Source organism: Kwoniella mangroviensis, chromosome 2 (genome assembly GCF_000507465.2).
Source record: "Kwoniella mangroviensis CBS 8507 chromosome 2, whole genome shotgun sequence".
Classification (NCBI taxonomy): domain Eukaryota; kingdom Fungi; phylum Basidiomycota; class Tremellomycetes; order Tremellales; family Cryptococcaceae; genus Kwoniella; species Kwoniella mangrovensis.
Window position 1 is genome coordinate 1,938,603 of NC_088828.1, and position 21,993 is coordinate 1,960,595.

Sequence of the window (21,993 nt, forward strand, 5' to 3'; positions counted from 1 at the left end):
TGATCGAGTTCCTTATCGCTTGCGATTGAACGATCAAATAGGCAACAAACTCAACTTTCTAATTCTCGGATCGATATCCAGATCTATCCCTGCTAGACCTACGCAAATCCTCGTCGTCTCTTGATCCGGGTCAGGATGCTGTATACCGATTGTAGGGCTAGCAATCAATGTGGATCGTCGGATTAGACGGGATGAAGGTGAATGTTTGGGTAGACAATGAGGAGAGAGGGGATGATGTCGCCAAAAGGTCGTTGGACGTACTATCATCAGTTCATGTTAGTATTGTGACTGATTATCCGTATCGACTGTTGGGAGGTATTGAGTTACGACCTCACTTACATATTATTGGCTGAGGCTCCGATAAAGGTTGTCTGACCAGATTCCTCAACTTCGAATTAGGTGGTGTCTTCAAACCAAGGGTCTCTTGACCAGTTTGAGCTTGAACTCGATTTATGATTTGTTTCTTTGGTGTTTCCTGAAAGAGGATCTTTCTGTAATTCCGATCGACAATTCTAGGTGTTGAGGTCACTTGAATCGTCTTGGGTGTCTCCTGGGACTGTGATCGACTATTGTCGTTCTCAATGGTTGTTTGAAGCTTAGGAGTTTTCGTATATTCCCGATCCTGACGATCATGCAAGTTCTCAGAAGGTAATTTGATATTGCAATTGAATTTAGGTGTTAAAGGTGTAGCTGGTAGAGATGTATCGGAGTCGGATGAATAGGACGATGAGCGCGATCTTAGAGATGGTCTTGAGGGTATAGTAGATGGATGTGGTTGATGGGATGATTCGGTGTCGTTGTCTATGTCGTTATCGTTATCGTTGTCGTCTTTGTCGTTATTTTCGTCAAAGTCGTTATAAATTCGTATACTTTCAATCCATCTTGAAGAATCTTCTCCTAATGAAAGAGAAAAGGAATGTGGAATGTCTTCGTCAGACATGATAATGATTATTCTTTATTGTTGGATGAACATACATCTATCGACAAGGTATGTAGGTCCAGGAGGTATTTCATGATTGAGTCTCGGATATGTATTAAGGGAAAGTCAAAGACAATGTTTAATGAGAACCGATCTTAGATTTAAACATTGACGAAGGCTTATCGAAAGCTTGGGATCGAACATCAACAGTCGAGATTGCAATTTCAGCTGATCTACGAGATCTCATATCATCGTGGAGCTAGCATCACCACATGAATCAAAATCCGTTTCATACTAACTTTTTGAGCTTCCGTTGAAGACTGGCAGATACGAATATTCGTTAGGAACGAAGATGCATCATGCTATGCTACAAAACTGAAAATACACCGAACATTATCAGTCTTACAGGCTCACCACTAGTCATCCTGCGAGATCTGCGAGCGAACTCACTATACAAGTACACATTCTGTGTCTCTATCCAATCTAGCCTTATGGTCTGATTTTTACAAGCCACCCGTATATTCAATTTGCATGTCCTCCGACCCAGAATCCATTTCTATCCATTCATCTCTTTCTGTCCATCCTCTACCTAGCACCCTTATGGGATGTATATCACCTGAATCTACCGTCAAGCCCCCTCCGATAGGTAAGGTATCGCCTGATCTACCTGGTATAGGTAGTACGACGGGTATCGAGGAAGTGTATTTCCATTCCGTCGTGTTGAGATGATGATTGATCAATTTACGGAAATCGGCAAGTGGTAGATCTGGACCTGTATCCACGGAAGAACGGATAGTTAGCAAAGTATCTCTAATTTTTATCGTTGATAAGCGGAATGAGACTAGAAGAGACCGGAACGAACGAATGAAGGATATTACTCACCCTGTTTCTGCTTTTGGGAAATTGGTAAACCCCATCTTATAGCTTTACTTTCCTCTTCACCTATCTCCAATACACCCGCTAATTCATCCAACCGCTGAGCGAATCCCTCAGGATCAGTATCTGGATCATACTGTGCCGAAGAACTTTCACTAGCTTCGTAGCTCCCTTCCACTCCAACCTCTTCTTCTTCCTCCTCGTCATCTTGTTCTTGCTCATCTTGTTGACCATAATCATATGCGGTTGAAGTGGATATATCAGGTGGTGATGCACCTCTGTCGCCTGTAGCTCTCCATCGATTGGGCTGTTCGAAAGACTCGTCCATCTCCGGTAGATGTTGGGGTACGACGGCAGAGTGAAACCCGAGACCTACAGGTGGAATGGGTCCGGTGGAAGTGGAAGGATGGATGGGTTGAGGAGGTGTTTGGTATAATGCTCTTGAACGGTGTGATAGTCCGGGTAAAGAGAAGAGAGAATCGCCCTCTTCTTCCATTGAGTCGTCCATGGTTGATGACCTGTCTGATTGTATCTAGATCTTGTAGCTCAAGCAAGATGTTCAAGTAACAGCACCTGGTTCATACGTCAAGCAGCGTTGGGCAACCATGCACAAACAAATCGATGCCGACGTCCAATTTGCCTATTATGGCAATTTCCGAGGATGATCTGCTGTGGGGCGCCGTAGAATCATCAATCCCGGTGATCACCGCTTCACAATCACATCGCGTTATACGAGTACGTTATCGATGAGGTCGTCGTTGAGTTGTTGCCGCCAGTTCAGAGCTAACAGTAACTTGACCTTACTGCACACGACATGATATATGTCACCTTGTGAATGACACGGGATAGTCCCTAGTAGAATATGGACATCCAGCAAGCATCAGACGGAGGCTTGTTCCTCCTTGAAAGACAATTAGAGGAATACGGCAAGTGAGTGAATCTGTCCATTGGCCACTGGACCTAAGATTCAACTAACCTTCCTTCATTGCGACAGCCTCGATACCATACTTGAAGATGTAGGCCAACTCACCGGGGTCACTTCGAACAATGTGTTACTGTTCATGGAGGATGGACGAGAACTCAGAACTGAGATACTTGAAGAAGCTTGGAATACAGCTGGACCAAGTTCACCTTCGGCCGTAAGTATTTCCCTCCCTCCCTTACGACTTCCAGTCCTGTTCACTGCTGAAAGCTATTACTCTTAGGCTCAGAGATTGAAGTTGTATCTGTTCAATAGGGAGACATTCTGGTCAGATGCTGAACAATGGGCAGTCCAATTTCAGGAGGATATCATACTTCCTCCCCCAGTAGATCGTGAGTCTGTCTCCCTCATCTCCATCATATGTAATAGACACACCCTCTTCCCGGAACGGACAACAGCGCCCAAGATCAACCCACTGATGATCTACTCGGATGCAGCCAACCAATCAGGTTCTCTTGCCCATATCCAACACCCCTTCCTCGTCGCACACGACCACCTATCTCACCTCCAATCCCTATATCAAGCACAATCTCGCGCCCTCGAAATCGCTTATTCGAATCTGTCTCACCATCTTCAACCGCTAATCAACGAATTTCAGAAATTCTCAGTCAGAGCAGAAAAGGAATTGCAAACTGAAGAAACTTTGATCAAAGGTGCCAAAGTCGATATGGCATTGTTACCGAAGTTATCTATAAATCCGGTCTTGCTGAGGAAGAAGAAGGAAGGTGAAGGTGATGAAAGGATAAAGACCCTAGGTGATTTTGTGAATAAAAGGAAGATGGAACAAGTGAGAGATAGCTGTAGGACTGCTCATGGTGAGCTACCTTCCGTTGCTATCTTACAGTAAGAGTAGAAGACAAGTAGCTTATGTGAACTTGATTGGAACAGAGGAGCATGTCGATAGGTATAACACACTTGCTGGTCAGCTGGACGAGCTTGCTCTACAGTCTGATGCGGAGATGCGAGCATTCACCGAACAGAGCGAAGCTGTTGGAAGGGAGTTTACAGAAGGTCTAGCTAGGTTGGAAGTGGCCATAAGTCAGCTGAGCGAGTTGTTAGGTAGTGGTGCAGAAGATGTTGCACAAGGTGAGTCAGCTACATAATAACCTTGGACAACTCGGCTAACGTAAGGCGATAGATCTCGTAGAGCTAGACCAAGCAATGAGAGACGATCTGATAGCATTGACAGGAGTCAAGGTGAGTTCAATCGACCGTCAGTGTTTCACCCGGCTGATATACATCAACCAGAATGAATTCACTCTCGAAATTCATCTGCATCTCCGTCAAGTTGCCCAATTTCAATCACGTATAACTCAGATAATCGGTCCTCTGGCAGCGCTAGATGCAGATCTAAGAGATAAAGTCGCTTTCCCCCATCTTCATCGATTACGTCAACTGCCTTTTGCTTATGCGACTGTAGTAGCTGAAGTCGTTAGGCGGAAGGAGTATTCAAGATTATTGCTCGAATGGACATTAAGGCTATCCGAAGCTCTAACAAGGTTTACATCGACGGAGAAAACTAGAAGAGAGCGAGTACAAGTCGAGATGATCAGTCAGCTACCTTTTGGTGTTGTAGGTCTGGATGAAAATGGTCCAAGAGTGGATATCTCGGTTACCACTGGAGCAGAAGGATTAAGTGGTATTAAATTTGGTCAAGAAGAAATTGAGAGTAAGCTACATAAATAAACTTATAGCTTAAGTTAAGTAGCTGATACGCAATTTTGGCATCAGAGCTTGTACTCTGGGTCGACAGTCTGAAAATAGATGATGAAGTCTGCTCTGCGTTGGAAGAGGGTGATGAGAACTATCTGGCAACTCTACAGGCTAGTATAGAAAGCTTGATAGGCAAAATGGATTTCACTAGTGATGAATTGGATAGAATGATCGAGAGGTCGGGTAAGCGATATTGAAGAGTCAATTGAGTGTAACACATCAGCTAATGCTTGATTATAGTGCTCACTAATCGAGATAAACCTCGTTCAGCCAGCAACTCCCGAATGACACTCAACCTATCAACCCAACTACGAACGGTCAATCAAGAGAAAGCAGAACAAGAGAAGCGACTACATGAAATGGAAGAAGCTCATCAAGCTCGTTTACGGGAGTTGGAAGATCAATATCAACAGCGCTTAGCAGTATCTCAGACCCGACAAGCGGAGCTGCAAGATGAGTTGGTGCGATTCAGAACGGATCTCAGTGAAGAGATGTTAGCTAGACAGGCTTTATCTGCGGAATTAGAAGAAAGGTCTAGGGAACAAGAAGAGAAATATAGGGAACAGGAAGATCAATCTGACTTTATTAAGGGATTACAAGCTGAACTGATACAAGAGAAAGATAGAGCTACAGATCTTGGTGTACGCTTACAAGAAGCTTTGTTAGATGTGGATGGTCTGAAGAGTGCCGAGCAGACTTTGATAGCGCAATTACAGGAATTACAAGAGGAACGTACTCGGTCGTTACAAACTCTTGGCGATGCTCAACTAACGGCTCAGAATCTAGAATCTCAACTTGCTGGCATTAGAGCTGAACTCGAAGCGACATCACATCAATTGGTTGAAGCTCAAGCCGATCGAGATCTAGCTTTGAGAAACCAGTCTGCAGAAGCTGAACGGATGATGAGAGATCATATTGCCGAAACGGATGGCGATAGAGCTGTGTTAGAACACCAGAATTTGACTTTAACCAAGCAACTAGAAGATAAGAAAGTTGAGTTAGAAGAAAAAGTCAATGCGATCAAGAATTCAGCTATAAGACAGGTAGATGGATTGAAAGCTGAACTAAGTTTCACGAAAGCGCAGCTTAGGGAAGTACAGCGAAAGGAAACTGTTCTGATTGACGAGTTAGCAATGGCGAAGGATAGTGCTATGGCCATATCGCAGGAGAAAACATATCAATCGGACGTATCCAAAGATTCTATTGCGTTGGTATCAAAGTACCACGAAACTTGTTCAAGGCTGTTAAACGCTATTAACAACTCGACAACTATCTCCGGATCAAATGGAGGTATGCAATCGCAAATTGTCGGAGGAAATAGTATATTGAAGATCAATCACTCAACTGCCAATTTACCATTATCCAATTTGATAACTTCCAATTCCAATTCCAACAATCATAGCAATAAAGATGAATTACGTGAATCGGTATTGATTAGATCGCTTGAGACTGCGCAAAACTTTGATTTGGTCACATTCTCAGAAGCTGTCACGAAGACTATTGGGTTGGTGAAGAAATGGTCGAAGAGCTGCAGACAGTTTAGAGATTTGGCTAAGAACAAGATAAGTTTCACAAACTTTGCTAAAGGAGACTTGGTGAGTTGAGACATCCACCTGTCTTTCAACGAGGGGTATAGCAACTCATGTTTTATACGTCGTGATCTAGGCCCTGTTCTTACCTACTCGAAATGCTGCTGCTAGATCGTGGGCTGCATTCAACAGTGAGTTGAATGTGTTTGAGTGGAACACAATAACTGACTGGCGGATATTTATGATAGTCTCTGCGCCTCATAACTTTCTCAAAGTCACTGATGCCATGCAAGAGCAAATCAAGACTCGCGAATGGATCATTGCTAGGATCGTCAAAACTGATGAAGCTATCGCCAGCGGAGGAGATGTAAGTAAAACTACCTATTAATCAAATGCTCAAGCTAAAAACATGAGCGTAGTCAACCGATACCAACCCGTTCGGCTTAGCGGATGGTTTACGATATTACACTCATCACGTGGAAGAGTACAACCCGCATGCCATTCGACCATCGAGAAGATCGACCTCTGCTTCTTTACATCCCAATTCTGAGAAAGATACGTCTATCTCTCAAATGCTCTCGTCAACTCATCGTACGCCCGGTGTAGCGGAACCGATCTCAGGAGTAGATATGATCTCACCGACCAAAACACCCAGAGCTCGAGCTAGATCCGGTAGTGGATATTTCCCACCTATGATGGCTGTTTCGGAGAAGGAGAAGGGAAGGGAGGAAATATCCGACTCACCTGAACCTGAAGATGACATGTCAACCGAAAAAAAAGAAAATCAAAATCGGAGTCAATTTCGTGATAAAGATACAGCCGATTCCACAGAGCAACCAAAAGGAAAGGAGGCTTCTGAAAGCTTGGATCAAAGCAACACTGCTACGATCGAGACAGGAATATCAACCTCGATGTCAACACCTTTACCTCCCGTACCGACATCCTCTCCAACCGTACCTAAACCTTCCTCGCAGCCTATCCCACCACGTAAGACTCACAGCAGATTACCCAGTAGAGGTACCACACCTGTATCTCCTCCTCTTGGATCTGGATCCACACGTGAAAACTTCACACCGGGATCGATCGGTCGACCAAGTAGTGTAGCATCCTCTTCGGCGGCATCGTCATACCCCAAGGGACTTACTTTTGGTCCCTCAAGTGGGAAAGGGGCATTAGCTCCTGCTATGGCTACTACCACTTCTACAGATACTACTTCGTCAACTTCAGAAGATAAGATGAACGTTGCTGTAGTGAAGAGAAAAGAGAGCAATACCCATCTTAATCTTAGTGGTATAGGGGGAAGGGCGTTCTCTCCGGATGGAAATAGACCTTCTCCCCTTGGACCACTTGGTTTAGGTGAGGGAGAAAGAAGTGGGAGGGGTAATAGGCCATCTTTAGAAACAAGTGGAATTGGAAGTGGGAGTACCAGTCCAAATAAGGCAGGTTCGTCTTCAAACATAGGAGGAGGGTTCAATGCTTTAGGTACAGCTCCCACTGGTGGTACGTCGAGCTCAACGGCAAATAAGTTGATAAGAGGATTTACTATTGGACGTAAATCATCTCTGAATAAGGGTGCTATTCCAGATAATCAGGGAGACACCGAAGAAAATAATGGAAGAGAAGGGACAGGGACAGGGACAGTGAGGAAACCATCCATTGGAGGAAAGACTCAAACTCCAAGTGCGATGGATATGTTGAAAAGATTTGAAAGTGGAAGTAATTTCTGAGAGTGGGTTACCAGGATGGATAAAAGATGAAAATTGCGAATTGACCGGGATGGACAATTGATAAGCTTTTTAGATGTTTGTGTTGGATTGAGAAGCGGATTCGTTCAATAAAAGTGAATAGCATTCTGGTAAGATTGGTCTGGTGAATCAGAGTCTTGTTGATATATTGTATGATTGTACCATTGTGATGAATATCTGTATGACGATAATACAAGGGCCATGTCTCATCGTCTTAGAACAGTGAATGATATTACCGATAATATATGCATACACATTTAGATGATCTGGTTGGCATGAATGTTTTATATACAACTGACTCTTGCGTCTATTTACAACATTTTTTTCCCCTTCTAAACGTGAGATGTACTAATCCAATACATGAGTTGTTATGATTGCGCCTCTTAATCACTCAACTCATGTAAATTGCCATCTTCATCCTCATAATATATCCCAGTGATCATCTCATCTTCCCTAAATCCCTCATCGTCCGATTCGTTATCTTCGTAATTCACATCAACATCTTCAACTTTGATACCCTTTAATCGCTCACTTGCTGCTACTACCTCGGGGGTTTCACCTTGTTCGGTGGTTGATGCTTCACCAAGAGGCGTGAGCGGTACTGTTCGAATCACTTTGACCTCTTCTTCCGGTCCTTCTTGCATCATGGAGCCGGCTTTCAAATGAGAAGAAGGAAGACAGTTGGTCAGGTAATCTGCTCGGAGTTCAGGTAGTGTCGGGCCGGTCATGGCTGTTCAGTAGAGCATCAGCTATCGCTGCTCAACTCATCCACTGGGGCACAATAGCTGGCACTCACTCTCTACCAAGATAGCCAGTGTGTACTGCGCAGTCAACTTGGTCAGCTTCTTACCGCTGAAACGATATGTTTGTATGTGTAGCTCACAAAGGCATCGTTCCCTGCATTACCACATTTCTCAGGTCTCCTGTTGGGATCAGAACCGAACGTGGTCAAAGCGGTAGTCTCTAGTGTTCTCTTCGTTCGACCTGCAAAGTGGTGCGATCCGACCGGTATTGGCGGTACATTCTCAATTGCTCCAAACAAACTCGCCGTGTTCTATAGGTACAATGCCCAAGTCAGCTTACCTGATATCGCGGCGATAACGAGATATGTAGCTTACAATGATAAATACCGATCCACACCCTGCTGCACACATGTAAGGAGGTACTTCCCATCCATCAGGCTGTAGATCACCATCAGTCAAGGATACGTCTAGTCCAATATCCTTCAAGTTGAGCTCTTCTCCTTCCGAAACGTGGGTCACGATATCTACCGGCACATCAGCTTTGATGCTTGCATCGGGGGTTGAATCCAGATGCAAAAAGCTCACATATCGGTCCATTTCCCGCTTTTGCAGAAAGATCCTTGATTAGCTTTTTCAGGGTCGTACGGATCTTGCTCGCTTCAATCGGTAGAGAATCGCCGAAGAGGTATGAATCTCGATAATCGGGTTGTGATTCACCGTTCTTCTTATGTAACAAGTGATCTTGAACACTGGTCGACTTATAGTCAGCTTCGGTCACTCGGAAACAGAGTGGATTGGAGAGCTCACATGAAATGCCCCATATCTCTCATTTCCTCATAATCCATTCCATCTTCCTTCTTGAGCTCATCAGGTACCTTCTCCCACCAAATGGCAGAATATCCAATTTCCAACATGGTTGATGGGTCTTTTTCCCACCTCGTCACGCTCAGGGCGATGAAAAGACTTCGGCCGATCTCTGGGATCGTAATGAGTCCCTCCTCTTCCTCCGCATCTTCTTCTCCTGCCACGGATTGCTGTGAGTCTGGAAGGGAAGCGAGTAACCCACCACTGATAGCGAGAATGAATGCTTGCTGGCAGTGATAATAGTATGACGCTCCGATATCGGTGAAAGGGGTAGATGTATTGGAAGATATGGATGGCGAGGTAGACCGGTTGGCCTGGTGGGCAGCAGGAGGCGCAGCAACATCGAACTCGACATAGCTTTCCGGTACTGACGTTTTGACATCTAAGGATTCTTCCTCTTCTGTGTTTATCGTTAGCTCTGATCTTAGGAAGAGACTAGCTAACTAACCGTTTTTGTCTACCTTATTTTCCTTTTTGAGAGGGAATCCTCCCCAGCCAGTCCCATCTGGAGCCTCTTGTCGAGCCGCATCACTTTTCACCGACTTCTCGGGACCTTTCCTCAATCCAGGTCCTTCGGTAAAATTATCTCTAAGGGCTTCGTACCTGTGCGGATCGAACGTAGGAATGGGTACACCTTGTCTTCTGTATCTCTCAACGGTCTTACCATCTTTAGTAACTAGCTTCGAGAGTTCTTTCAGGAATCCCGAAGAAATGATTTTGATGGGCTGCTATGTTATTTCCATCTCGTAAGCTCGACTCTCAATCTTGTAGGCCAGGAGTGGGAAGGAAAGAAAGCACATACGATGATGACCATGTCGCTAGCTCTACATGGATAGCTGGGTAGAGGTACCCAGTCATCGTTCCCTTCTTCAAGCGAAGGCGGCTCCAGCTTATCTGCCTTATCCTCTCCTTCTTCAGCTAGAAGTTCAGCTCGTTTTGAATGGTATTCTATCCAGGAAGGTGTGGTAAGTCGCATTTCGTGGATATAGTACTGGAGATACTGGAGCTGCTGGATCTTCCATAGCAGCCGTGGTTTCCCGAGTAGGTCAGTTCCTATGACAAAAATCAGCTAAAGGTTCTCCTTCCGACAAGATGAAAGCTGACTCACCTACGTAAAGTGTCAAACCTCCATCACCAGGAGTTCGAAGAGGATGATTGGGATGGCACAGAGCATGGCCGTTGATCAGTTGACCCATCGCCTGGGCCTACTCAAAGTCAGCTGGAAGCTTCATGTGACTGGCATGTGAGTAAAAACGTACATGTAATGGACTCAGCTTGTCTACGTATCTGAATACGATATCAGAATGTCGAAAGTACCCATCCTGAACGAAGTCCAACCCTTCCTTCGATGATGGCTCATGAGTCTGAGCTGGCACTTCTCGGGGACCAACTTGATCACTCATCGTATATATGACTGGCGCTCAGTTCGAGCATGTACGGATCGAGGACATGAGAGGACAAGTGGAAGAAGGGAAGAGAGGTAACTATGAAACATCAAGTAGGAAAAGATGTTTACGGTTGATCAAAGGTCCAAGCGTCTGTGGATGACCTCCACTTCCTATTCAATTACGTAAAGATGCAGCCTACGTCATGTAGGGTGAATTCCTTTTACCGCCAAGAGCCAGCGACATGAACAACGCTGAAAGAGCCATCCTGGATAGATAAGGGAGATTCATGGTCATTTCCATTCCTTGCACTCCCCATTCTAGCAGTATCCAGACCACAAGTCACTCATACAAGCAAGAAAATATCGCATTGATGCCCGACTCGATGGGCCTGGACGACTCTGTACCTAGTCAGTCTCAACATATATCTCTTGAGGATGAGAAACGTTCATATCGCTGACGCTGGAAGGGAATACTGCAGTCAAAACCCTCCTCGTCACTGTCTTTGAGGTTAGTTGTCAAGGCAAGTTGTCAGCCCGAGGAATTACTAACTGGTCAATCCATTGTGTAATAGTCCGTAGTAGAAGTATTCCTACTATGTCTAGCTGGATACATTCTCTCAAAAGCTGGTGTTACCGATAAGGCGACTCAGAGGAAATTGAACGTTATCAATGTCTCGTTGTTCACCCCAGCTCTGCTCTTCTCCAAGGTGAGCTGGCACACACGGTCTCAACAATGAACCTAATTCTGCGAGAACTGTCGCTGAACTGTCATGGTGAATAGGTAGCATACTCATTGACACCGTCTAAATTGAAAGAAATGTGGATTATACCTCTAGGGTAAGTCAGCATGCTCGTTCGACTGAAAGAGAACGCTCACACGACGTGGTCTTTGAACAGCTTTGTCGTGGTCACTGGACTATCTGCTGGGGTTGCATGGGTGTTAGCCAAATTGTTCAAGTTGAAGAAATCACAAACGTGCGTTGACTCGGGCAAAGCATTACGTGTATGCATACTGATGTTTAGAACTGACTCACCAGGGCCTATGCTATGTGTGCTGCCATGTTCCAGAACAGGTGAGCTATGAGAGAAGCGATCGGGCTTGAATTAAGCTGACTGTTGACATGCAGCAATTCTTTACCTATCGCTCTCATCCAATCCCTCGTCATCGAAGTGCCAGGTTTGAAATGGGGTAAAGATGATACGAAAGATCAGATGTTGGGTCGGGCTTTGACTTATTTGGTCTTATACTCGACTTTGGGAATGATGGTAAGTTAGAGCAATGAATTGCCTGCTTCCTTACAGCGAAGCTCATCATTGCCTTGTGTTAGCTTCGTTGGTCATGGGGTGTGAAATTGTTATCTCAAGCGGATGATGAGGCACTCGAGATAGAAGAAGAAGTGCACAGACCACTCGTACATGATCATACTGTCCAATCACCAGAAGCATTAGCTCCTCATCCAGGAGCGAGGGAGACCGATCCGTTCTTCACTACTGCTAATAATATCCATCATGACGAAGAGGACGAAAGGCGAAATCCCACCGGTCAATTTATCGTATCTTCTCCATCTGGTATCGTCGAAGAACCTGATTCACCCACTCAGCCATTCACTGCGCCAGGCTCAGCACATTCGATGCATCCTCCACTCGTCAAGCGGGGATCGACTGCCGGTCAGAGCGTGATGAGCAGAAGAAGCTCGACGTACAGTCAACATAGGAAGAAGTTGAACAGGACCGAAAGTGGTAGAGAATTTTGGGGATTACCTGAACAGCCTAAAATGCACCATATAGCTTTGATTGAGGAGGACAGTAGTGAGAGTGAACATGAGGATGAGGAATGGGTAAGTCCCTTCTTTCTTCTGCCGATTTGCCGATTAGGAAGATCTTGATGGACGATTGTAGGGTACTCTCACACCTTCCCTTCGTCGTCGACCACTCGAACCTCCCAGATCTCCCTTCCAGTCTTTCATGTTGAAAGTAAAGAATCGTTCCAAGTCATCTCTAAAAGCTATAAACGACTTCATGACCGTTCCAATGTACGCCGCTCTGCTATCGATCTTTATCGCTATGATCCCTCCATTACAAGCCCAGATGGCTAGGATCAAACCTTTGGAACAAGCTATCAAAGGTGCTGGGCAATGTTCTAGTGAGTGATCGATATGTCATCTATTTCAAGGCATGTATGTAATCGAATATGCTCATATTTTCTGTTGAACAGTCCCTGTTACATTGGTAGTGCTAGGAGCATTCTTCTATACTCCACCCGAGGTCAAACCAGGCTCAGGCACAATCCATTTACCCAGATCTGAAGATAAGAAGTCAAGCGGTTTCTTGGGATATATCAAATCCTTCTTTGGTCACGATGAAGCTTATTCGTCAAACGACAAATCCAAATCGTACCCAGGAGAGAACAAGACTGTCTTCGTAGCGGTTATAAGTCGGATGATCATCGTCCCACTTTTGATGTTACCCGTCTTAGCTTTGATAGCTAAATTCGATCCGTTCGAAGCTGCCGAAGATCCGGTGTTCATCCTGTCTGCCATCTTACTGGTATCTTCGGTGAGTCAGCCTAGCTCAACAATCTGAAACGTATATAGAGAGAGAGCTAATGGGTTGGTTGATGGTACGTTAGCCACCTGCTTTGACACTTGCTCAAATCACCCAGGCTGCTTCAGGAGATGCATTCGAGAGATTGATCAGTAAGACTATTAGTTGGAGTTATGCTGTTTTGACACCTCCGTGAGTCATCATATTCCCTGCTTAGTGATCCGCGAGACTATAGCTAATTGAGCTTTTATTTTGGAATAGGTTAACGTTGGTGTACGTTGTGATTGGACTGGTGTTTGGGAGATTGTAATGTCAGAAATCGTCAAAAGAACTGGAAGTAACAGAAATAAACGGATCTGTACCGGTATCGAAGCCTCTGAAAATAACATGATGTGATCGTTGGAAAGGAATTGCATGCATCTTTCATCTTGATGCTTCCAATGGTCTCACTCATCTGTAGAAATGAATTCGGTTCATACTGTTATCATCATCGTTGCTGCCTCCACTCTTGTTGTCCACATGATTGCCTGATTGATTAAGCCGATAGATAAGCTGTGTGTGATAAGAGTGTACACTCTTTTGCCTGTTGCTTCTTTCCCATCCCATCAACCCAAGCACAGCTACATGTACTGTCCTCTTGTCGTATTCCTCTCCTCTTCTTCCTGAAGTTCATGTTCCTCTACTGTAAAGTCGGAACAAACAACTATCATTGAACTAAATGTCTCTCGACCCTGTGATTCCCACTATCGACTTGTCCTCCGACTCACCGGAAAAACAAGCTCAAGTGATCAAAGACGCTCTGGGATCAGTAGGTTTCTTCGCGGTACTGAACGGTGGACCAAAGGTGGAAGATATAGACGCGTTATTCGAATATGTGAGCTGCCTACTAGCTTCTAGAAGTACATTCGTACTGAACACTTACCACCGTCGGCGATACTAGTCTAAAGACTTTTTCGCCTTGCCTATGGAGGAGAAGGAGAAGTTCCTCGCTGGACCATCTGGATCAGGATATACCAAGTTACTCTCTCAGGCTTTAGGAGAGGGTAAGAGGGATCATAAGGAGTAAGCCGCTGTCGTCTATATACATTCCACCTTTCCAGCATTCGAAGTGCTATCGCTGAATAATAAAAACATGTCATATGTAGAACATTCTCATATGGTAAATACTGCGGTATCGAAGAACAACCTATGCCCAATCCTTTTTCAGTCCCCGATACAATTGCGTTACAAACGATAAGAAGGTTTTACAAAGATTGTCATGAGGTCAGTGAAAAGTTGATGGAATTATTCGCTCAAGCTTTAGAGGTGAGTACGCTCCGTCCTGTCTAAAGCAAATGGAAGTAGCAAAACTATTTGTTTCTGATTCTTGTTATGATTCGATATCGTACTTGTTATGATTCGGTATCGTAGTTACCCGAAGACCATTTCAGACAATCTCATTCATTCGGTCTCAATACAGCCATGTCCTTGATCCATTATCCTTCGTTAGACATGGAAGGGAAAAAGCAATTGGGTGAAAAGGACATACGAGCAGGAGGTGAGTTGGTTGCAATCGCCTCTTGCCTGATAATAATTGAGACAAGGCAAACCCAAGCTGATGATATAATGAATCTAGCTCATCGAGATTGGGGTACACTCACATTATTATTCCAATCTACCAATCCTTCTTTGCCAGCGCAACCAGGATTGGAAGTTTATCTGCCCAAATCTGCTATTTACAAAGCTACCAAATCCAGTCTGGCCGCCAAAACTACATTAGAATCAAAGGACCATGACTCTGCTTCAACCGATTCATATTATACGATCGATTCCGACGGATATGAATGGCACCCTGCACCTGTACCTCCCAGAGGAGGGTTCCTGGTCAATGTAGGTCTGGCAATGGAATTATGGTCCAGTGGGATCTATAAAGCTACTCTGCATCGAGTCGGCTTTCCAAATTCAATATCATCCCACTCCGAAACCGAACAGGACGAAAAGGAAGAAGCGGGATTGGTAGATAGATATTCATTAGCATTCTTCGTTCAACCTGACGATAATGTTGTGAGTTTATAATTGTATCAACAGCTTAACGTTATTAAGATATAGGTTAATAAAAGCTGACATGTCGGTTCTGCAAATTATCACATTGATAGGAACTCAATCCGATCTTACCTGGAGGTAAAATCGATTATACCAAGAAAGCAATTACCTCTGGCGAATTATTCAATACGAAGTTGAAAGAAAGTATGGACAGGTCTAAGAATATTCCTATTCCCGACAAATCAGAATGAGATCCTTTCATTTATGTCAGGACAGGAAGCGTACTGTATATTGGCTAGGACAAATTCGTTGTGTATATATATATAAGTATATGTCATTATATTCATTCGTTAAATTACATCAATGTACATTATAAAACATGTATATTTATATCTATGACATGATGAAGCAAAGTCCCTATTTTTAAATAACTTACATGCAGCATCATCAATCGAATGTCCAAATAACATCATAAGGGAAGATCCTCCTCTGGATCTTCATCCCCTTGTCAAATTATACTATATTTTCAACAAGCCTTTTCCGGTAAAAGCAGATTTCTTCTCCTTATCATCCTGTACCAAGCTTACCAAAGGTTGGTGCTGACTGTGTGTAGGTGGTCCATTACTATGGTGACTTGTGAAGTTGGGTCTCTTACCATGATTCGTCGAAGTTTGAGTGGGAGTAGGAAGTTGACTCGTTATCATCGTTGGATTGGTTTGGGAGATCGCGTAGCTCTGTAGAGTCGAATGAACTGTTGATCAGCACAAATATACGGAACGTGGACGGGTGAAGTATGACCCACCTTAGCATCGTATATGGCAGCCATCAACTTGAATGCAAGACCCTCATCACATGAGAAGACATGGGCGTAATCTGATGGATCCTCAAAGCTTGATGCAGGTTCGACTTTTCGGACAGAGGTACAACTATGAGCATGGTCCGTTTTATGTTCCAATGCCAGTATTTTCAAACTCACCTCGCTTTATGATGAACGTTGATGGTTTGGGAGAATCGTAACCCCTTGTGACAGCGTAAATATCAAAGAACAAACTGTTGATGTGCATTTCATCTTTGTTCTGTATCATCCAAGTCAGGAAATCAGCTTTATTCTCAGCTAACATTTCACAGCTCCTCGTTCACACTTCACGGCGGCCATTATGGTTGGATTATCCTCACTCACCTTTTCATTCTTAGCTAAGAACACCTGTCCCCCTCTAGTCTCCAACCATTTCTTGGTCCATTTCCCTTTCTTAGTCTCGTACTGTACCCATTGACCTAACATTGGTGGAGTAGTCGGAACAGCCTAAATGAATGACCATACAATCAATATCTGACCAAAATGTCATATTCCGATTATCGTCACTTACTCTCGCCCATGTTGGCATCCCTCTGTTACTCTGCTTAAATACGAAACAATTGAATTTCGCAGTTTGGTCCCACCCTTTGACGATAGGCAATAAAGATTCATATTCCCTTATTTGCCTTTCTGCATGATCAACCACACATCCGACATCAGCTATCCTCCTTCATATGACTATAGAGATAGATAAGACAACTTACCACAACCCATTTCAGCGAAAATCTCACACAGCACCCAGCTCTTTCCTACAGTGGCATCGACCAGATCACCTTTATGATAAGTATTCACCAGGACTTCCCTTGCGGTGGTGGTACTCGTCAGATCTAACATGATTTTCTTCCCGTTCAGAGCGGACACGAAGGCAGGTACCGTCGCATGTACTCTCTGTGCGGGTAATGAGGCAGGTGCAGGTGCAGGTGCAGGTACCGTATGATGTGTGTGAGTATGAGACTGGGCTGAGGCTTGAGGCAATGGTTCGGTGATTGACCTAGCATGTAAAGCAGCAGATTCATCTTTCTGCGTCGAGGGTGAGATACCGTTCGAGTGAGCCTTAGATCTAGAAGATGCTATAGAATACTGTGTCGCATTCGTATTGCTCCTTGTGACCTGAGCTGACAAGTCATCTTGTCTCGATGGAGCCCTAGTACCAGCTGGAGCAGCAGGGATTCTCGATGATACGCTCGTAGCTGTTGAGTTCTGCCTCGATCTATCACTATATCCCATTGGATGAGATGTCGGTTCGTACACTTGACCGCGCATGGCTTGAGCGAATGCTGGATCGACACCCTTGGCCGAAGGTATCCTACCGAAGGAGGTATTGGTAGGTGAGATGGCACTTTCAGGATTGAAAACTCCATGTGTCTGAGGCGTTCTGTGTGGGATAGCAGTTTGGATGGGAGGTACAGGTGGATGATCATGTTTCCACCCTGTAGGTGAAGGGTGAGCAGCGTGACCTTGACTTTGAGCTCTTCGAACTGCATGATCGAGAGTAGGAGGCGGAGCGTGTTCTCGCATTGATCGATGAGCTTTCAATCCTTGCGGTACACTAGGTCCACCATGTTGGATGGCAACTTCTCTCTCCGCCCTTGTGATCAATACACCTTCCAACTTCCTTGTGAGGATATCAGCGGGTATACCACCCTCTCCATCCCATTTATGTTCACCGCCTGGGTTTCTCCCTTGGGTCTTCTCACTCTTCCGCCTTTCGACCATCTTGGCTTGTTGAGCCTTTCCAGCTTCGCGAGTTTTCCTTCGAGTCTCACGTCGTTGGACTTGAGCAGCAGCAGCTTCAGGGTGTAGCTTTGATAATGGAACATCGTCATCTTCAGACGAAGATGCTTCGCCCTCTTCACGATCAGTCAGACTATCCCTCTCTCGCTCTGGACTACTATCTCTAGACGAATTCCCACTTCCCGATGCCCTCCCTCGACCTTTGGAATAGAGGGACGAATTCAGATATTCCATCCCTACTGAAGTTGCGTGAGTGACAGTGGATCCTGAATCTCGTTTATCGGTAGACATCGAATTATCGACTGTAGTCTGGTGAGAGCTGTTTCGAGAGGAAGCGGCGACAGCTACAATGCTCAAGACGTCCGATCGATCTTGGACATGTTGATTAGACGGAATCGAAGGTTCTACAATTTCCTCGTCGGCGACATACGGCAGTCCAAAATCCAGGACATCGCCACCGGGAGCCTCTGGGAAAGAGTTGAGAGCGACATTCCAGCTTGCCGTTGAACTGATAGTATCAGACCTAGGCATGTTCACCTGAAGATGAGGTTCTGACACCCCCGCAACTTCCATGAAACGATCTGACTCCTCATCGATCTGCAACTCCACTGCTGGAGGTGAGATGTTCTCCTTATCTTCCTCCAAAGGCTTCGCTTGTTCCTTCTCTATCTCCGTCTCTGTAGCTGCATCCATCTCTTGAGGCTCGTCATGTATCTCTTTCTTCTCCTTTTCCGCACTTGGCCATATTCCCAGTTGCTCATACAAATCGAAGAACGATGAACTTGTAGGAGGTGATTTGAAGCTCATACTGGTCGATCTTGATCTGGGCAAAAGAACGGCGCCTGAACCACTACGCTGTATGGGCGCAGCAAGGTTGGTGCTAGAGGTTGAGGCTGGCACGGGAGGTAACGGCGCGCTGGGTGGCATACTGATCCTAGGACTGTCCTCGGGAGTGGACGATGAGTCAGTGGTGATCGATGGAAGAGATGGTGATCTGGAAGTACCTTCGAAATACGGTGGATGAGGGGGTAGGAGAGGGGGACTTTCGATAGGTGCAGCTAAAGAAACTTGAGTAGGTGGATGTTCCAACGGTTCCAAGTCCTTGGTGTTTTCCTGCGCAGCTTGAGCGAAAATATTCAGTCCGACTAAAGAACTCATGCGTTTCGATAATTTCGAGGACTGGGTCTGGACAAGACGATCTTGTTCTTTCTGTACGCTCCTCGAATCCTCGCGACGGTGTAGAGTAGCGAAACTCTTCGCTTTCATTATAGCAGGCTTGGTGGTGTTTGGTAACAAGTTTTTCAAATCTCTCAGACTTGGTGAGTTGTGTCGTAGAGTCGGACGAGGTTTGGGCGAAGCGAGAGGCGAAGAGATTGGATTGTTGCAAGTGAGATCTAGACTCGACGCAAAGGGGTCATTAGGGACATTAGGGAGTAATGGAGGAACAAAGGATTCGGTGGTTGCTGAAGGTGGAGTCGAAAGGTATCCCGGTGCGGGCAGATTGTTGCACCTCCTTGATTCACCTAGTGGAGGGGTGGAAGATGAGAATGGTTTTCCCAAAGCATGATTGGAAGGTCCAGGTAGATTAGGTAGTTTTGGCATCGGTGGTGGAGATAGTGAAGCCTCTTTTGTAGAGGCGTCGCGTAATGCAGCGGATGATTTCGATTTGAATATCCTTTGCATACCTCTTTTCCAGGACGAACCGGACTTGGGAGCCTTAGTCGTACTTGAGTCGGTCGTTGATGTAAGAGGCGGCGTGGGAAGTGTAGCTGGAGTATCGAATGTGGAAGAGGAGTAATTGAGGGGCGAGAAGGTGGGCGAGCTGAAGGAAGCCGGAGACGATTCCGTCATAAATGATGCTGGTGTAGCAGGTATGGGTAGTGGAGGAGGAGCCTCAAACTGAAGATAGATAGTCAGATAGTGAAAACAAGGTCTATCAGGAGATTTGATTACGTACCGATTCATCTGCATCTGCAGCGACGTTGACGAACAGCTCACCCTTTCTTCCCTTCCCCCTCAGAAGTCCTTTACTCTTCTTCTTCTCTAACCCTTTCGGAGGAACAGGCAATGGTACTGGCACCTGTTCCTCCAGCGACATACTTGGACTGTTATGCAATTGAGACATACTTGGTCTTCTCCACGTCCAGCTCTTCTCATTAGATCCAGATGTGGAATATACAGTTCCGGTCCTACCTTTCGATCCACCGCCAATTATCGTTATCTTTTTTGAAGGTCCTGAGGCAGATGCTTTCGTATTGGTATTCAGATCATCCTCTTCGTCCCATAGACCATCCTGCGCGTATATCCCTACGGTCGGCGTACCAGGTGGTCTTACTATCCTATCGAATTCTGAGGAATATCGATAAACGACTTCATCGACATTATTCGTCTGTTGTTGTGTTGAGATAGAAATGCCTTGAGAGAAATTGGTTGCGCTTCTCGATACTCCTTCATGTTGTAATGGGAAATAAGAATCATACAATTGGATAGAGGCTTGACTAGTGGGCTGAGCATGATAGCGGAATCTAGAGTGATAAGACTGTTGAGGTTGATTCTGGCTTGGAAGATACCTTGGTTCCTGTACGAAGGGTAATGCACCGATCTGATGAGGGGAATATTTGGGATCTGCCATTGTTGATCGATTCAAAGGCAGGCAGAGGTGGATGGTAGTCGATTCTGAAATTGAGAGGATCTTCTTTATAAACTTGGAAATGCGTTTACCAACTTGTATCTTTTTTCCCCCTTCTTTTCTTGATCTCAATAGCGCTCGTTGGTAGAAGGATCGGAAGCCAAGAGATGGGAAGCGTTATGAATGGCAGTCAAAGATGTGATGAGGGCTGGGTGTGTCTTTTCGAATGTGATGGGATGTTTGTGCTTGTTGTCAATGACGCGTGACAAGCTGTCTCTGTCTCGGATGGGCACGAAGAGGGGAGAGGTGGATATGATGAGATGTTTCTGTGTCGTGTCTTTCAAATGAGTGTGATATGACTTTCTTGGTACGATGGTCTGTGCGAGTATTTTGATGATGCTGATGATGCTAATGATGACTGATGAAATCATGAAGGAGGTGCATGTGTACGCACGAGCATCAACAACTGATTGATTTGGTGTTGTTTAGTGAATTTCCGACCGTTCTAATCTTATTTCCCTGAACAACTGCTTAAATACAAAAAAACAACAACAAACAAGAACAAAAACAAGTCGCGTTCATAATGCTCACAACTGCCACATAGAAACCAGAAAAAAACACGATATCCTCCTACCAGGTGATTGTGTGAGATAGTATAAGATCTTACCTTGTAGATGTGGTTAAATGCTTTCTGCTGCTCTTCAACAGTACGGTGATCGCATCATTCATATAGAGCACTGCGGGATACAGTACATGTACTCTGATTGCACTGTTATGGGATGAGGCAGACCGACCCTCTCATACGGTAGAATGATGGTAAACAGCAAGTGATGGCACTGTCGAGACCTCAGGGAGCGCAAAAGTCTCGCTGACAACCTCCTCGGACAAGATTTTTTGGTCATTACCCTAAAGAGTATACTCATAGTAATATACCTTGTGTCTTCTCCTCTGCTCGATATAGCCATGAAATGACTTGCGACATTACCGCAAGCAACTGCCTTATCTTCCAATGAGGTTCTTCCTATTGTACAAAGCGCAATTCGGGATGCTCCGCTGTATCGCGCATACACCTGAAATGACTCGCGAGCTCGATTACAATGCTCGATATGATATCACGTACGATCCGTTGGCAAGGCACACCCTCCCGTCGACAAGGTACGCTATTCGACCCGAGTGAAGTAGTCACACCACAAGATCACAACAACCTATTCCGTCCATTGTTCAAGATGTATTTGCACACGCAGTGAATGCCTTACAGCCATTCCAACTCTAAGAGCCATAAACATAGGAACCTCTTTGGAATCATGTCTCACCTATCAAGCAAGACGGAGATCTGATCAGAACCAAAGGCGGAGGCAGAGGCTGATGCGGACAAGGCTTGTCTTTTTTGTTGAGCGGTACTGTCCGAAATATCAATCTTCGCTTTTGATCTTTTCGTATCGTAGCTAGA

General features: G+C 45.1%; 7 protein-coding genes across 7 annotated transcripts; 3 read left to right on the plus strand and 4 right to left on the minus strand.

Moving 5' to 3' along the window:
- Nucleotides 1-33: 33 nt before the first annotated feature.
- Nucleotides 34-940, minus strand: I203_107580 (uncharacterized protein; the record flags this gene model as incomplete). Its single annotated transcript, XM_019145654.1, has 2 exons — nucleotides 34-260; nucleotides 340-940. 2 exons carry the CDS (start codon nucleotides 938-940, stop codon nucleotides 34-36), a joined length of 828 nt encoding a protein of 275 aa, XP_019005473.1.
- Nucleotides 941-1,422: 482 nt separating this feature from the next.
- Nucleotides 1,423-2,303, minus strand: I203_107581 (uncharacterized protein; the record flags this gene model as incomplete). Its single annotated transcript, XM_019145655.1, has 2 exons — nucleotides 1,423-1,691; nucleotides 1,802-2,303. 2 exons carry the CDS (start codon nucleotides 2,301-2,303, stop codon nucleotides 1,423-1,425), a joined length of 771 nt encoding a protein of 256 aa, XP_019005474.1.
- Nucleotides 2,304-2,657: 354 nt separating this feature from the next.
- Nucleotides 2,658-7,746, plus strand: I203_107582 (uncharacterized protein; the record flags this gene model as incomplete). The annotated part of the gene is made up of 12 exons (XM_065518225.1): nucleotides 2,658-2,725; nucleotides 2,790-2,934; nucleotides 3,001-3,109; nucleotides 3,215-3,592; nucleotides 3,666-3,863; nucleotides 3,916-3,974; nucleotides 4,026-4,446; nucleotides 4,509-4,673; nucleotides 4,731-6,085; nucleotides 6,156-6,210; nucleotides 6,268-6,386; nucleotides 6,439-7,746. The coding sequence occupies 12 exons, from the start codon at nucleotides 2,658-2,660 to the stop codon at nucleotides 7,744-7,746; spliced, it is 4,380 nt and encodes a 1,459-aa protein (XP_065372955.1).
- A 401-nt stretch (nucleotides 7,747-8,147) lies between these two features.
- On the minus strand, nucleotides 8,148-10,774 carry I203_107583 (uncharacterized protein; the record flags this gene model as incomplete). Its single annotated transcript, XM_019145657.1, has 10 exons — nucleotides 8,148-8,494; nucleotides 8,561-8,585; nucleotides 8,648-8,818; nucleotides 8,883-9,031; nucleotides 9,093-9,256; nucleotides 9,315-9,771; nucleotides 9,820-10,099; nucleotides 10,174-10,424; nucleotides 10,480-10,576; nucleotides 10,631-10,774. 10 exons carry the CDS (start codon nucleotides 10,772-10,774, stop codon nucleotides 8,148-8,150), a joined length of 2,085 nt encoding a protein of 694 aa, XP_019005476.1.
- A 355-nt stretch (nucleotides 10,775-11,129) lies between these two features.
- I203_107584 (uncharacterized protein) lies at nucleotides 11,130-13,612 on the plus strand (the record flags this gene model as incomplete). Its single annotated transcript, XM_019145658.1, has 12 exons — nucleotides 11,130-11,166; nucleotides 11,238-11,266; nucleotides 11,331-11,465; nucleotides 11,540-11,595; nucleotides 11,656-11,733; nucleotides 11,796-11,831; nucleotides 11,886-12,024; nucleotides 12,087-12,596; nucleotides 12,658-12,901; nucleotides 12,974-13,314; nucleotides 13,388-13,494; nucleotides 13,564-13,612. 12 exons carry the CDS (start codon nucleotides 11,130-11,132, stop codon nucleotides 13,610-13,612), a joined length of 1,761 nt encoding a protein of 586 aa, XP_019005477.1.
- Nucleotides 13,613-14,020: 408 nt separating this feature from the next.
- I203_107585 (uncharacterized protein) lies at nucleotides 14,021-15,575 on the plus strand (the record flags this gene model as incomplete). Its single annotated transcript, XM_019145659.1, has 6 exons — nucleotides 14,021-14,176; nucleotides 14,243-14,364; nucleotides 14,448-14,607; nucleotides 14,713-14,839; nucleotides 14,918-15,345; nucleotides 15,438-15,575. 6 exons carry the CDS (start codon nucleotides 14,021-14,023, stop codon nucleotides 15,573-15,575), a joined length of 1,131 nt encoding a protein of 376 aa, XP_019005478.1.
- Nucleotides 15,576-15,842: 267 nt separating this feature from the next.
- On the minus strand, nucleotides 15,843-20,546 carry I203_107586 (uncharacterized protein; the record flags this gene model as incomplete). The annotated part of the gene is made up of 7 exons (XM_019145660.1): nucleotides 15,843-16,058; nucleotides 16,127-16,230; nucleotides 16,301-16,400; nucleotides 16,505-16,627; nucleotides 16,692-16,810; nucleotides 16,885-19,813; nucleotides 19,872-20,546. The coding sequence occupies 7 exons, from the start codon at nucleotides 20,544-20,546 to the stop codon at nucleotides 15,843-15,845; spliced, it is 4,266 nt and encodes a 1,421-aa protein (XP_019005479.1).
- Between the last annotated feature and the right edge of the window lie 1,447 nt (nucleotides 20,547-21,993).